General features: G+C 43.3%; 1 protein-coding gene across 2 annotated transcripts in view; it reads left to right on the top strand.

The window, feature by feature from the left end:
* CAPN8 (calpain 8) overlaps positions 1-12,636 on the top strand; it is a 72,417-nt gene that overhangs the window by 55,687 nt on the left and 4,094 nt on the right. For both annotated transcript variants that reach the window (XM_061185340.1, XM_061185339.1), the window contains 4 exons: positions 1,216-1,273; positions 2,819-2,883; positions 5,861-5,929; positions 6,382-6,460. In XM_061185340.1, the coding sequence (XP_061041323.1) occupies positions 1,216-1,273; positions 2,819-2,883; positions 5,861-5,929; positions 6,382-6,460 (271 nt within the window). The remainder of the gene's footprint in view (positions 1-1,215; positions 1,274-2,818; positions 2,884-5,860; positions 5,930-6,381; positions 6,461-12,636) is intronic.

Below are 12,636 nucleotides of genomic sequence, written 5' to 3'. Positions count from 1 at the left end.
AAAACCTTGTTGCCTTAGCTGCCAAGGGACCATATTTTATTTAGAACATCAAGACTGATAACAAAGTAAAAGTTCCTATTTGTATAGTTCTTCATGTACCTTATCTTTTCTCTCCTGCCTGGTGGGGCAGTATCGGTCACTATCCCTGCTCTGCGGGTGAAGGGTCAGGCACAGGGAGTTGAGGAGCTTGCTGGGGCACAAGGCCCGGTGAGGGACAGGCCAAGATCTCAACATCCCATTCTTGGCCTGGAGGCTTTTCAGAGGGTCCCCAGGTCTTATTATTGGGACTGACCGTGCCGTGCTTGAATGAGGCCAGCTGTGCTCACAGGCAAGGCTGCCCTGTGCAGCTCCCACCTCCCTGGTTTCCAGTAGAATAGCCTGGGCCTGGTTGGTGGAGGCGGGGAGAAGTGGGGCCCCATGGGGACAAGTGATAAGACCACACTTCACCAGAGGAAGTGACTTGGCTAAGGTCACATGGAGAGTAAGGGACGGAGTCACGACTGGAACCCAGACCTCAGTCCAGCATCCCTTCTCTGAGCCTCATTCATCATCCTGCCCGAGGTCTGCCCTCCAGCTCAGAGTTAAGGGACGAATCGTCCTGCTGGCTCAGTGTTTATCCCAAATGCACGTGGGAAATCCTACTCCCCTAAATCTCTACTTCCAGTTTGAGATGGGCTATGCGTGAACTAGCAACTCCCATAGGTGCAGTGGGGAAAGCGGGCACTTTGGGGTGAGACAGTCTTAGGTTTCTGCCACTGGTGGCTGTGAACCCCCAGCAGTTACAGCACATGGAAGTGACAATTACATGGTGAATGTATATGGTGTTTAGCAATCACAGTTTCCTTAACTCTAACATGGGTGCAGAGCTGTTGTGAGGGTTTGAGGATGTTCCACATCAGGCGTGTGGCCCGTCAGCACTGGCTCCTACTATTGCTTCTTGCCAGGTCTTGGTCTTGGGTTAGGCAAGCCCGGAGAAAGGCAGCAGGCACCGTGTGCAGCCTTCTGCAGAAGATGTACCCTGCTCACGCCATTAATATGCACTTCCCACCCGGCTATGGGGGCCCCGGAGAAACTGTGAATTGGAGTTTTATAAAGATGTCGCAGCCTTTTAAAATCATAGAGTCAGTGGACCTGGTGTCTGACTCTACATGAATTTAATGTCTTGAAACGCTTGTCAGGGCCTGACGTGATTTGCATTTGGGTTCCTCTTTCTAGTATTCTGAGATCAGTGTCAATGAACTCAAGACGGCTCTGAATGAGGTGTTTTCCAAACGTAAATTCTTCCTTGGGGCTTTTCAGGAAGTCTGGGAGCGTAAGAGAGATGCTGGAGGGAGGTAAGGATGGGTGCAGGCACTGGGCCAGGGGCACTGCAGATGGGGACAAGGGGCCTTTGTCCTCTGACCCGGGGCCCTGGTTCCCTCTGGGCTGGTAGAGCATCCAGCAGGTGGGAGAGGCTGGAGCGGAGGGGTGCTGGGCGGGATGAAGGCGGGGCTGGTGCTGGGGCCAACCGGCCCTGCAGGAAAGAGTCCTGAGTCTTGGGAGGAAAGAAGTTGGGCTGAGAGTAAGTGAAATTTTCCCCCCAAATTAATAACTTTGATACTGTGGGAAACCGAGCAGCTTGAAGATCTTGTTCTATAGTGCATCCCTGGGGAAAGCGTGTGGAGAGGAGGATTCTGACTGTCCTAGATCGTGACAGTTCTCCATCTTTAGACTTTAGCAAGCCCCGGTGGCTGTCAGAGGATCAAACTGCACCCAGGTTGAGGAAAGGCCTGCTCCTTCCCTCTGAACCGTAGACCCATGTGAGCTGGCATGGAGCTGGCTTCTTGCTGGGCCCAGGGATGGGCCAGGTTCAGGCTTCCGCCTGGTTGAGCTATGGGCATGTTCACCCATGGCAGCAGGACAGGGGGTGAGCATGCAGGATGCAGGGGCAAGGCCGGGGGTGAGCCCACCTGGGGCTGAGCAGCTCCCCAGGGCTCAGAGCCCAGGCCCAGGCTCAGAGACACCCCGCCCCACTCCAGCTCTCCCTCCTGCCTTGCAGAGAAAGAGCCCAGGGAAGAGGAGAGGACTTGCAGGGTCTTTGGCTCCTTCCTGCCTTGGCTCTCAGGTGTGGGCAAGGTGAGTATGGAGCCAGGGATGGCTGTAGCTCCCAGGAGATACCTGCAATTTAGCAGTAAGGATAACAGCTGCCGTTTGAGAGGCTGTGTTTGAGAGGCTGTCATGGTTAAAAGCTTGGGCTATGGAGACAGGTGGCCTGCGTTTAAATCCCAGCTCTGCCTGGGTCGTGTGATCTTGAGCAAATTATTTAATCTCTCTGGGCCTCAGTTTCCTTATCTATAAAATAGGGGTGAAAGTATCTACCACATGGGGTTATTTTGAGGAGTAGAAGTACAGTGCTTAGAACAATACCTAGCCAATAAAAAGTTAGCTGGTTTATTAAGAACTTGCCATATACCAAGCACTGTGCTAGGAAGTTCACTTACATTATCTCATTTTATCCCCAGTTAGCTTTGGGGGCAAGTACTGTTCTTAATGACGGAGAAAGAAACCAAAGCTCAGAGATATTAGTTTGTTGAAGTCCCGGTGGCTTGTGAGTAACAAAGCTGAGGTTCAGACACTGAACCCCGATGCCGGTGCCCACCTGTACCAGCCACAGGGTGCCCTGCCCAGGAGCCCGCCGCCATGCTCTCTCCTTTTTGTGACGCTCACATTTGGCTCCGTACTCTGGCTGGCGTTCTTGGTGGCTTCCTACCAGGGAGATTATTTCCCCTGCCTTCAAATGATCCTGATTCCCTCCCCTCTTTTCTATTTAAATATTTAGGAACAGACATCAAATTCGATGGATTCAACATCAACACTTGCAGGGAGATGATCAGCCTGATGGATGTATCCTTTGAATGTCACATTATTTTTACTCTGATCCTGATTTTCATGACTCCTCCACCTTTCCCAGTGAGACGGAGGCAAGGGAAAGAGGGAGAAGGGACCCAGCATTTTCTGAGCATATGGCAGGTACTTGCTTGAGCTGTAAAGAAAAATGTCATCTCATTTTTGCTCCTCAGTAAGCCCGAGATGATCTGTTTTACAGGTGAAGAAACTGAGGTGTGCCGTGTTGAAGTGACTTGTTTAAAATCCTTTCATTCAAAGACCGCAGCTATGTGGCATTTGTGACCCTCCTCCTGTTCATCACAGTATTCCTCCCACGAGGCTTCTCCTTCCTCCCTCTCCCCGGCTCTTTCTATCCCCATCTGTCTTTGTCTCCCAGTATTGACACAGCCACCACCAGTAGTTGAGAAATATCACACAGGATAAAACCTGTTTGTCACTCTGACCCAGTTTAACCCTCGCTGTGTATTGAAGAATGAGTAAGAGACTTGGGGAGGAATGGGGAAGGTTAGGGCATCCTAGGTGGAAGGAACAGCTTAAATGAAGCACAGAGTGGGGAAGTGTGGAACGTCACTTACTTGAAACTTGGCCCAGGTTACCGTTCTCCATGGTGCTGCTGGTGAAGGTGATTTCTTTGAAAACTGGAGCCTAGGAGGGTGCTTCTCAGTTCTGAGGGCTTCTTCCGTGATAAGATCTGATGACCTTTGGGGCGGGAGGAATGAACTGTACTTACACGGTAGTCATGCAAAGGGGTCCTGGTTAGCCAGCACGCGTGTGCTGCCCTCTGCTGGGGGTGTCAGCCACGGAGAGCGGGTGCTATCCTTGTGGTCCCAGAGCTTCAGATGCTGGGACTCTCCAGCCCTGTGTCCTTCTATGAGGTCTGCATGGTCCACAGTTTAATTCGTGAGCCACAAAGAACTGTTAAGCGTCAATTCATTTTTCTACAGATAGTTCCTTGATTTCTGAATCATTCTTCTCAAACTTGCCTATAGACTTTAACTTAGATTTGAGGGTGACCTTGTAGTCACTCACTCATTGTTCCCAGTGGTATTTGCATTCTCATGGCTCCAGGAGGACCGTGACCCAGTCATTCTTCAAGAGGGTCTGTTCCACGGTTTGGATGCTTTGGGGCAGTGGTTCTGAACCAGGATATGCAGCAGAGCTGCCCATGGAGCCTTGTGTAAATATAACAGCTTTATTGAGATATAATTCACATACCATCCAATGTACATCCAATGTATAGGGTACAGTTCAATGGTTTTTAGTATATTCACAGAGTTGTATAAACATCACCACCCATTTTAGAGCATTTTTATCACCCCCAAAAGAGACCCTGCACCCATATTAGCAGTCACTCACCTTTTCCTCTCAACAACCTGAAACCCTCTGCCCTACAACAACTTTGTCTTTATAGATTTGCCTGTTCTGGATATTTTCATGTAAATGGAATCATATAACATGTGGTCCACTATAGCATGTATCAGCACTTAAAAACCATGGGGTTTTAACAATCCAGTTGCCTGAGTCTCACTCCTGGAGATGCTGATTCATTAAGTCTGGGATGGGGCCTGGGAGTCTGTAGGCAATTCCATCTGGGATTGAGGATTACACTGGTGCTCTGGGACAAGGGCTTTGGAAAAGACAGGAGTCCAAGTTCTGGCTCCACCACAGTTATTGAATGCTCTGAACCTCAGTTTCTTCTCCTGGAAAATGGAATAACAATATGTAGCTTGTGAGGATGAAATGAGATACAAGTATACATGGGACTAGCTAGACCAGAGCGTTAGCCCTCTTTATAGACTACTCTTCTCAGGTATGTTGGTTGAAGTATTAGGATTTGAAGGCTGTGGTGCATCCAACACTCAGCGTGGATAGTGGAAATAAGGACACAGACTTTCTTAAAGGGTGAGGTTTATACTCTTGGGTGTAAACATGACTTTTTGTTTAGCTGGTTGAAGGAGGTGGGAATGATGCTCTGTTTCAGAATTTTAACATCTGAGCTGTAACACACTGGTGTCTATTGATTAGTTGGGATGGCTGAGAAAAGGGTAGAGTTTCAAAGAGACTGAACTTCATGAGGGTAGGGACAGTTCAAAACCAGCCCCCCAGGTCGAGCCCAGTGCTTAATCAATATTGCTGGACACAGAGAATTGCACACAACCCCTGGCCTGTTTGGGTTGAGCAGTGGCCTATGAGCCAGCTGTGCTCCTGGGACCGTGTCCCAGGGTCCCAGGAATCAGTGCTGAGAAGCTCAGAGCTCCTTCAGGGCACCAGACAAACATGTGTAGACCGTGTGGCAGAGAATCCCAATCCCGTGCTCCTGAGGACTCTTCTGATAACATTTTTTTAAAAAATATTTATTTATTTGGCCGTGCCGGGTCTTAGTTGTGGCATGCAGGATCTTCGTTGCCATGTGTGGGATCTTCGTTGCAGCGTGCAGGATCTTTAGTTGCAGCATGCGGGATCTTTAGTTGTGGCATGTGAACTCTTAGTTGCGGCATGTGGGATCCCTGACCAGGGATCGAACCCAGGCTCCCTGCATTGGGAGCGCAGAGTCTTAGCCACTGGACCACCAGGGAAGTCCCTCTGATAACATCTTGACATCAGCTATCAATGGCAGACATTTAAATCTGGAAGGGAATTTACAACAGACCATAGAGCTCAACCCCTCAATGACCCAGGATGACGAGGGTGCTGGATGCTAATGAATGGAGGGCATTAGGCTCCTGACTTGCCCTTTGCTCCTAGCTCTGTACCTGACCTCAAAAGAGGGCCTTGGTGAGTGTTTGACTCTTTAACCTTTATTTGAATTTGTCTCCCACCAACCTTTCCCACCGTGACCCCCAGGACCCTGCTTACTACAGACATGGATGTTCACTGAGGTCTTAAGACACTCACTGTGCAAGGTCACAAGAGAACGAAATCCATAGAGCATGTGGAATCTGGGCTTGATCATGTTGGCCTTTAACCTGCTTAGAGCAATGGGACGGGCACCTTGGGGCTGGTGGAATTCAAGACGCTCTGGTTGAAGATTCAGAAGTATCTGGTAAACCCTCTCTCCCTGTTGTGCATACTCTGGGCTCTGGTCACTGGCCTCTGTTCTGTTTCTAGCCCCTCGCCTTCCGTGACACCCATTCCTGATCTATTTCCTGCCCTGGTCTGACCAGATCCTTCATCATGGTCAAAGGCAACACCAAACCTGGACATACTGTTCAGGAAGGACTAAGGAGGCAATGAGAGATTGCCAGTGCTGTCAACGGAAGTGCTGTCAATGTGCCAGTGCTGTCACAGGAAGTTCCCCTGTTCACAGGGCAAAAGGACTAGCACCGACCCTCAGCCCAAGCTCTTATTTTTGTTCTGGAAACTTCGTGGGAGGAATCAGTGAAGCCTTCTCTGAGGGTGTCCCTGGCCTTCTAAGGAAGTGGTGGGGTGGAGGGAGATGGTTCTGCAGTGGCCACAAAAAGCTGTTTTATACCTGGAATTTTTCTCGTGCTTTAGGAAATCTATCGGGAAACTGATTATAACCACTCGGGGACCATTGATGCCCACGAGATGAGGACAGCCCTCAAGAAGGCAGGTGAGGACGCATCCTGTAGACAAGGTCTTGAGACCCAGATGTGCTCACTTTATTTTATTTTAATTTTTAAAAACTTTTATTTATTTATTTATTTTTAACCTTTTTTTTTTTAAAACATCTTTATTGGAGTATAATTGCTTTACAATGGTGTGTTAGTTTCTGCTTTATAACAAAGTGAATCAGTTATACATATACATATGTTCCCATATCTCCTACCTCTTGCGTCACCCTCCCTCCCAACCTCCCTATCCCACCCTTCTAGCTGGTCACAAAACACCAAGCTGATCTCCCTGTGCTATGCAACTGCTTCCCACTAGCTATCTAGTTTACATTTGGTAGTGTATATATGTCCATATATACACTACCACTCTCTCACTTTGTCCCAGCTTACCCTTACCCCTCCCTGTGTTCTCAAGTCCATTCTCTAGTAGGTCTGAGTCTTTATTACCGTCTTGCCCCTAGGTTCTTCATGACGATTTTTTTTTTTTTTTAGATTCCATATATATGTGTTAGCATAGGGTATTTGTTTTTCTCTTTCTGACATACTTCACTCTGTATGACAGTCTCTAGGTCCATCCACCTCACTACAAATAACTCAATTTCGTTTCTTTTTATGGCTGAGTAATATTCCATTGTATATATGTGCCACATCTTCTTTATCCATTCATCTGTCAATGGACACTTAGGTTGCTTCCATGTCCTGGCTATTGTAAATAGAGCTGCAATGAACATTGTGGTACATGACTCTTTTTGAATTATGGTTTTCTCAGGGTATATGCCCAGTAGTGGGATTGCTGGGTCGTATGGTAGTTCTATTTTTAGCTTTTTAAGGAACCTCCATATTGTTCTCCATAGTGGCTGTATCAATTTACATTCCCACCAACAGTGTATGAGGGTTCCCTTTTCTCTACACCCTCTCCAGCATTTATTGTTTGTAGAGTTTTTGATGATGGCTATTCTGACTGGTGTGAGATGATATCGCATTGTAGTTTTGATTTGCATTTCTCTAATGATTAATGATGTTGAGCATTCTTTCATGTGCTTGTTGGCAATCTGTATATCTTCTTTGGAGAAATGTCTATTTAGGTCTTCTGCCCATTTTTGGATTGGGTTGTTTGTTTTTTTGATATTGAGCTGCATGAGCTGCTTGTAAATTTTGGAGATTAATCCTTTGTCAGTTGCTTCATTTGCAAATACTTGCTCCCATTCTGAGGGTTGTCTTTTGGTCTTGTTTATGGTTTCCTTTGCTGTGCAAAAGCTTTTAAGTTTCATTAGGTCCCACTTGTTTATTTTTGTTTTTATTTCCATTTCTCTAGGAGGTGGGCCAAAAAGGACCTTGCTGTGATTTATGTCATAGAGTGTTCTGCCTATGTTTTCCTCTAAGAGTTTTATAGTGTCTGGAGTTACAGTTAGGTCTTTAATCCATTTTGAGTTTATTTTTGTGTATGGTGTTAGAGAGTGTTCTAATTTCATTATTTTACATACAGCTGTCCAGTTTTCCCAGCACCACTTATTGAAGAGGCTGTCTTTTCTCCATTGTATATTCTTGCCTCCTTTATCAAAGATAACGTGACCATATGTGCGTGGGTTTATCTCTGGGCTTTCTATCCTGTTTCATTGATCTATATTTCTGTTTTTGTGCCAGTACCATACTGTCTTGATTACTGTAGCTTTGTAGTATAGTCTGAAGTCAGGGAGCCTGATTCCTCCAGCTCCATTTTTCCTTCTCAAGATTGCTTTGGCTATTCGGGGTCTTTTGTGTTTCCATACACATTGTGAAATTTTTTGTTCTAGTTCTGTGAGATATGCCAGTGGTAGTTTGATAGGGATTGTATTGAATCTGTAGATTGCTTTGGGTAGCATAGTCATTTTCACAATGTTGATTCTTCCAATCCAAGAACATGGTATATCTCTCCATCTATTTGTATCATCTTTAATTTCTTTCATCAGTGTCTTATAATTTTCTGCATACAGGTCTTTTGTCTCCTTAGGTAGGTTTATTCCTAGGTATTTTATTCTTTTTGTTGCAGTGGTAAATGGGAGTGTTTCCTTAATTTCTCTTTCAGATTTTTCATCATTAGTGTATAGGAATGCAAGACATTTCTGTGCATTAATTTTGTATCCTGCTACTTTACCAAATTCATTGATTAGCTCTAGTAGTTTTCTGGTAGCATCTTTAAGATTCTCTATGTATAGTATCATGTCATCTGCAAGCACTGACAGCTTTACTTCTTCTTTTCCGATTTGGATTCCTTTTATTTCTTTTTCTTCTCTGATTACTGTGGCTAAAACTTCCAAAACTATGTTGAGTAACAGTGGTGAGAGTGGGCAACCTTGTCTTGTTCCTGATCTTAGTGGAAATGGTTTCAGTTTTTCACCATTGAGGATGATATTGGCTGTGGGTTTGTCATATATGGCCTTTATTATGTTGAGGTAAGTTCCCTCTTTGCCAACTTTCTGGAGGGTTTTTATCATAAATGGGTGTTGAATTTTGTCAAAAGCTTTCTCTGCATCTATTGAGATGATCATATGGTTTTTCTCCTTCAACTTGTTAATATGGTGTATCACATTGATTGATTTGTGTATATTGAAGAATCTTTGCATTCCTGGGATAAACCCCACTTGATCATGGTGTATGATCCTTTTAATGTGCTGTTGGATTCTGTTTGCTAGTATTTTGTTGAGGATTTTTGCATCTATGTTCATCAATGATATTGGTCTGTGGTTTTCTTTTTTTGTGACATCTTTGTCTGGTTTTGGTATCAGGGTGATGGTGGCCTCATAGAATGAGTTTCGGAGTGTTCCTCCCTCTGCTATATTTTGGAAGAGTTTGAGAAGGATAGGTGTTAGCTCTTTTCTAAATGTTTAATAGAATTCACCTGTGAATCCACGTGGTCCTGGGCTTTTGTTTGTTTGAAGATTTTTAATCACAGTTTCAATTTCAGTGCTTGTGTTTGGTCTGTTCATATTTTCTATTTCTTCCTGGTTCAGTCTCGGAAGGTTGTGCATTTCTAAGAATTTGTCCATTTCTTCCAGATTGTCCATTTTATTGGCATATAGTTGCTTGTAGTAATCTTTCATGATCCTTTGTATTTCTGCAGTGTCAGTTGTTACTTCTCCTTTTTCATTTCTAATTCTATTGATTTGAGCCTTCTCCCTTTTTTTCTTGATGAGTCTGGCTAATGGTTTATCAATTTTGCTTATCTTATCAAAGAACCAGCTTTTAGTTTTATTGATCTTTGCTATCATTTCCTTCATTTCTTTTTCATTTATTTCTGTTCTGATCTTTATGATTTCTTTCCTTCTGCTAACTTTGGGGTTTTTTTGTTCTTCTTTCTCTAATTGCTTTAGGTTTAAGGTTAGGTTGTTTATTTGAGATGTTTCTTGTTTGTTAAGGTAGGATTGTATTGCTATAAACTTCCCTCTTAAAACTGCTTTTGCTGCGTCCCATAGGTTTTGGGTCGTCATGTTTTCATTGTCATTTGTTTCTAGGTATTTTTTGATTTCCTCTTTGATTTCTTCAGTGATCTCTTGGTTATTAAATAGTGTATTGTTTAGCCTCCATGTGTTTGTAGTTTTTACAGATTTTTTCCTGTAATTGATATCTAGTCTCATAGCATTGTGGTCAGAAAAGATACTTGATATGATTTCAATTTTCTTAAATTTACCAAGGCTTGATTTGTGACCCAAGATATGATCTGTCCTGGATAATGTTCCATGAGCACTTGAGAAGAACGTGTTTTCTGTTGTTTTTGGATGGAATGTCCTATAAATATCAATTAAGTCCATCCTGTTTAATGTATCATTTAAAGCTTGTTTTTCCTTATTTATTTTCAGTTTTGATGATCTGTCCATTGGTGAAAGTGGGGTGTTAAAGTCCCCTACTATGATTGTGTTACTGTCGATTTCCCCTTTTATGGCTGTAAGTATTTGCCTTGTGTATTGAGATGCTCCTATGTTGGGTGCATAAATATTTACAATTGTTATATCTTCTTCTTGGATTGATCCCTTGATCATTATGTAGTGTCCTTGTCTCTTGTAATAGTCTTTGTTTTAAAGTCTATTTTGTCTGATATGAGAATTGCTACTGCAGCTTTCTTTTGATTTCCATTTGCATGGAATATCTTTTTCCATCCCCACACTTTCAGTCTGTTTGTGTCGCTAAGTCTGAAGTGGGTCTTTTGTAGACAGCATATATACGGGTCGTGTTTTTTTATCCATTCCGCCAGTCTGCGTCTTTTGGTTGGAGCATTTAATCCATTTACATTTAAGGTAATTATCGATATGTATGTTCCTATTACCATTTTCTTAATTGTTTTGGGTTTGTTATTGTAGGTCTTTTCTTTCTCTTGTGTTTCCTGCCTAGAGAAGTTCCTTTAGCATTTGTTGTAAAGGCGGTTTGGTGGTGTTGAATTCTCTTAGCTTTTGCTTGTCTGTAAATGTTTTAATTTCTCCGTTAAAACTGAATGAGATCATTGCTGGGTAGAGTAATCTTGGTTGTAGGTTTTTCCGTTTCATCACTTTAAATATGTCCTGCCACTCCCTTCTGGCTTGCAGAGTTTCTGCTGAAAGATCAGCTGTTAACCTTATGGGGATTCCCTTGTATGTTATTTGTTGTTTTTCCATTGCTACTTTTAATATTTTTTCTTTGTATTTAATTTTTGATAGTTTGATTAATATGTGTCTTGGCATGTTTCTCCTTGGATTTATCCTGTATGGGACTCTCTGTGCTTGCTGGACTTAACTATTTCCTTTTCCATATTAGGGAAGTTTTCAGCTATAACCTCTTCAAATATTTTCTCAATCCCTTTCTTTCTCTCTTCTTCTTCTGGGACCCCTATAATTCGAATGTTGGTGAGTTTACTATTGTCCCAGAGATCTCTGAGACTGTCCTCAATTCTTTTCATTCTTTTTTCTTTTTTCTGCTCTGTAGTAGTTATTTCTACTATTTTATCTTCCAGGTCACTTATCCGTTCTTCTGCCTCAGTTATTCTGCTATTGATCCCTTCTAGAGAATTTTAAATTTCATTTATTGTGTTGTTGATGATTGTTTGTTTGCTCTTTAGTTCTTCTAGGTCCTTGTCAAACGTTTCTTGTATTTTCTCCATTCTATTTCCAAGATTTTGGATCATCTTTACTATCATTATTCTGAATTATTTTTCAGGTACTGCCTATTTCCTCTTCATTTGTTAGGTCTGGTGGGTTTTTACCTTGCTCCTTCAACTGCTGTGTGTTTCTTTGTCTTCTCATTTTGCTTAACTTACTGTGTTTGGGGTCTCCTTTTTGCAGGCTGCAGGTTCATAGTTCCCGTTGTGTTTGGTGTCTGCCTCCAGTGGCTAAGGTTGGTTCAGTGGGTTGTGTAGGCTTCCTGGTGGAGGGGACTAGTGCGTGTGTTCTGGTGGATGAGGCTGAATCTTGTCTTTCTGGTGGGCAGGTCCACATCTGGTGGTGTGTTTTGGGGTGCCTGTGACCTTATTACGATTTTAGGCAGCCTCTCTGCTAATGGGTGGGGTTGTGTTCCTGTCTTGCTAGTTGTTTGGCGTAGGGTGTCCTGCACTGTAGCTTGCTGGTCATTGAGTGGAGCTGGGTCTTGATGTTCAGATGGAGATCTCTGGGAGATTTTCGCCGTTTGATATTACGTGGAGCTGGGAGGTCTCTGGTGGACCAACGTCCTGAACTTGGCTCTCCCACCTCAGAGGCACAGCCCTGACGCCTGGCTGGAGCACCAAGAGCCTGTCCTCCACACGGCTCAGAATAAACGGGAGAAAAAAAGAAAGAAAGAAAAAGATAAAATAAAATAATTAAAATAAAAAACAAAAATAATTATTAAAAATTTTTTCTAAAGTAATTTAAAAAAAAGAAAGAAAGAAAGAAGAGAACAACCAAACCAAAAACCAAATCTGCCAATGCTAACAAATGCTGAAAACTATACTAAAAAAAAAAAAAAAAAAAAAAAAAAAAAAAAAAAAAATCGGACAGACAGAACCCTGGGACAAATGGTAAAAGAAAGCTATACAGACAAAATCACACACAGAAGCATATGCATACACACTCACAAAAAGAGAAAAAGGGAGAAAAATATATATATCGTTGCTCCCAAAATCCACTTCCTCAATTTGGGATGATTCGTTGTCTATTCAGGTATTCCACAGATGCAGGTACATAAAGTTGATTGT

Source organism: Eubalaena glacialis, chromosome 3 (assembly GCF_028564815.1).
Source record: "Eubalaena glacialis isolate mEubGla1 chromosome 3, mEubGla1.1.hap2.+ XY, whole genome shotgun sequence".
NCBI lineage: Eukaryota > Metazoa > Chordata > Mammalia > Artiodactyla > Balaenidae > Eubalaena > Eubalaena glacialis.
The sequence above is the reverse complement of the archived record's forward strand: the minus strand, read 5'-3'. Positions and strand labels throughout refer to the sequence as shown.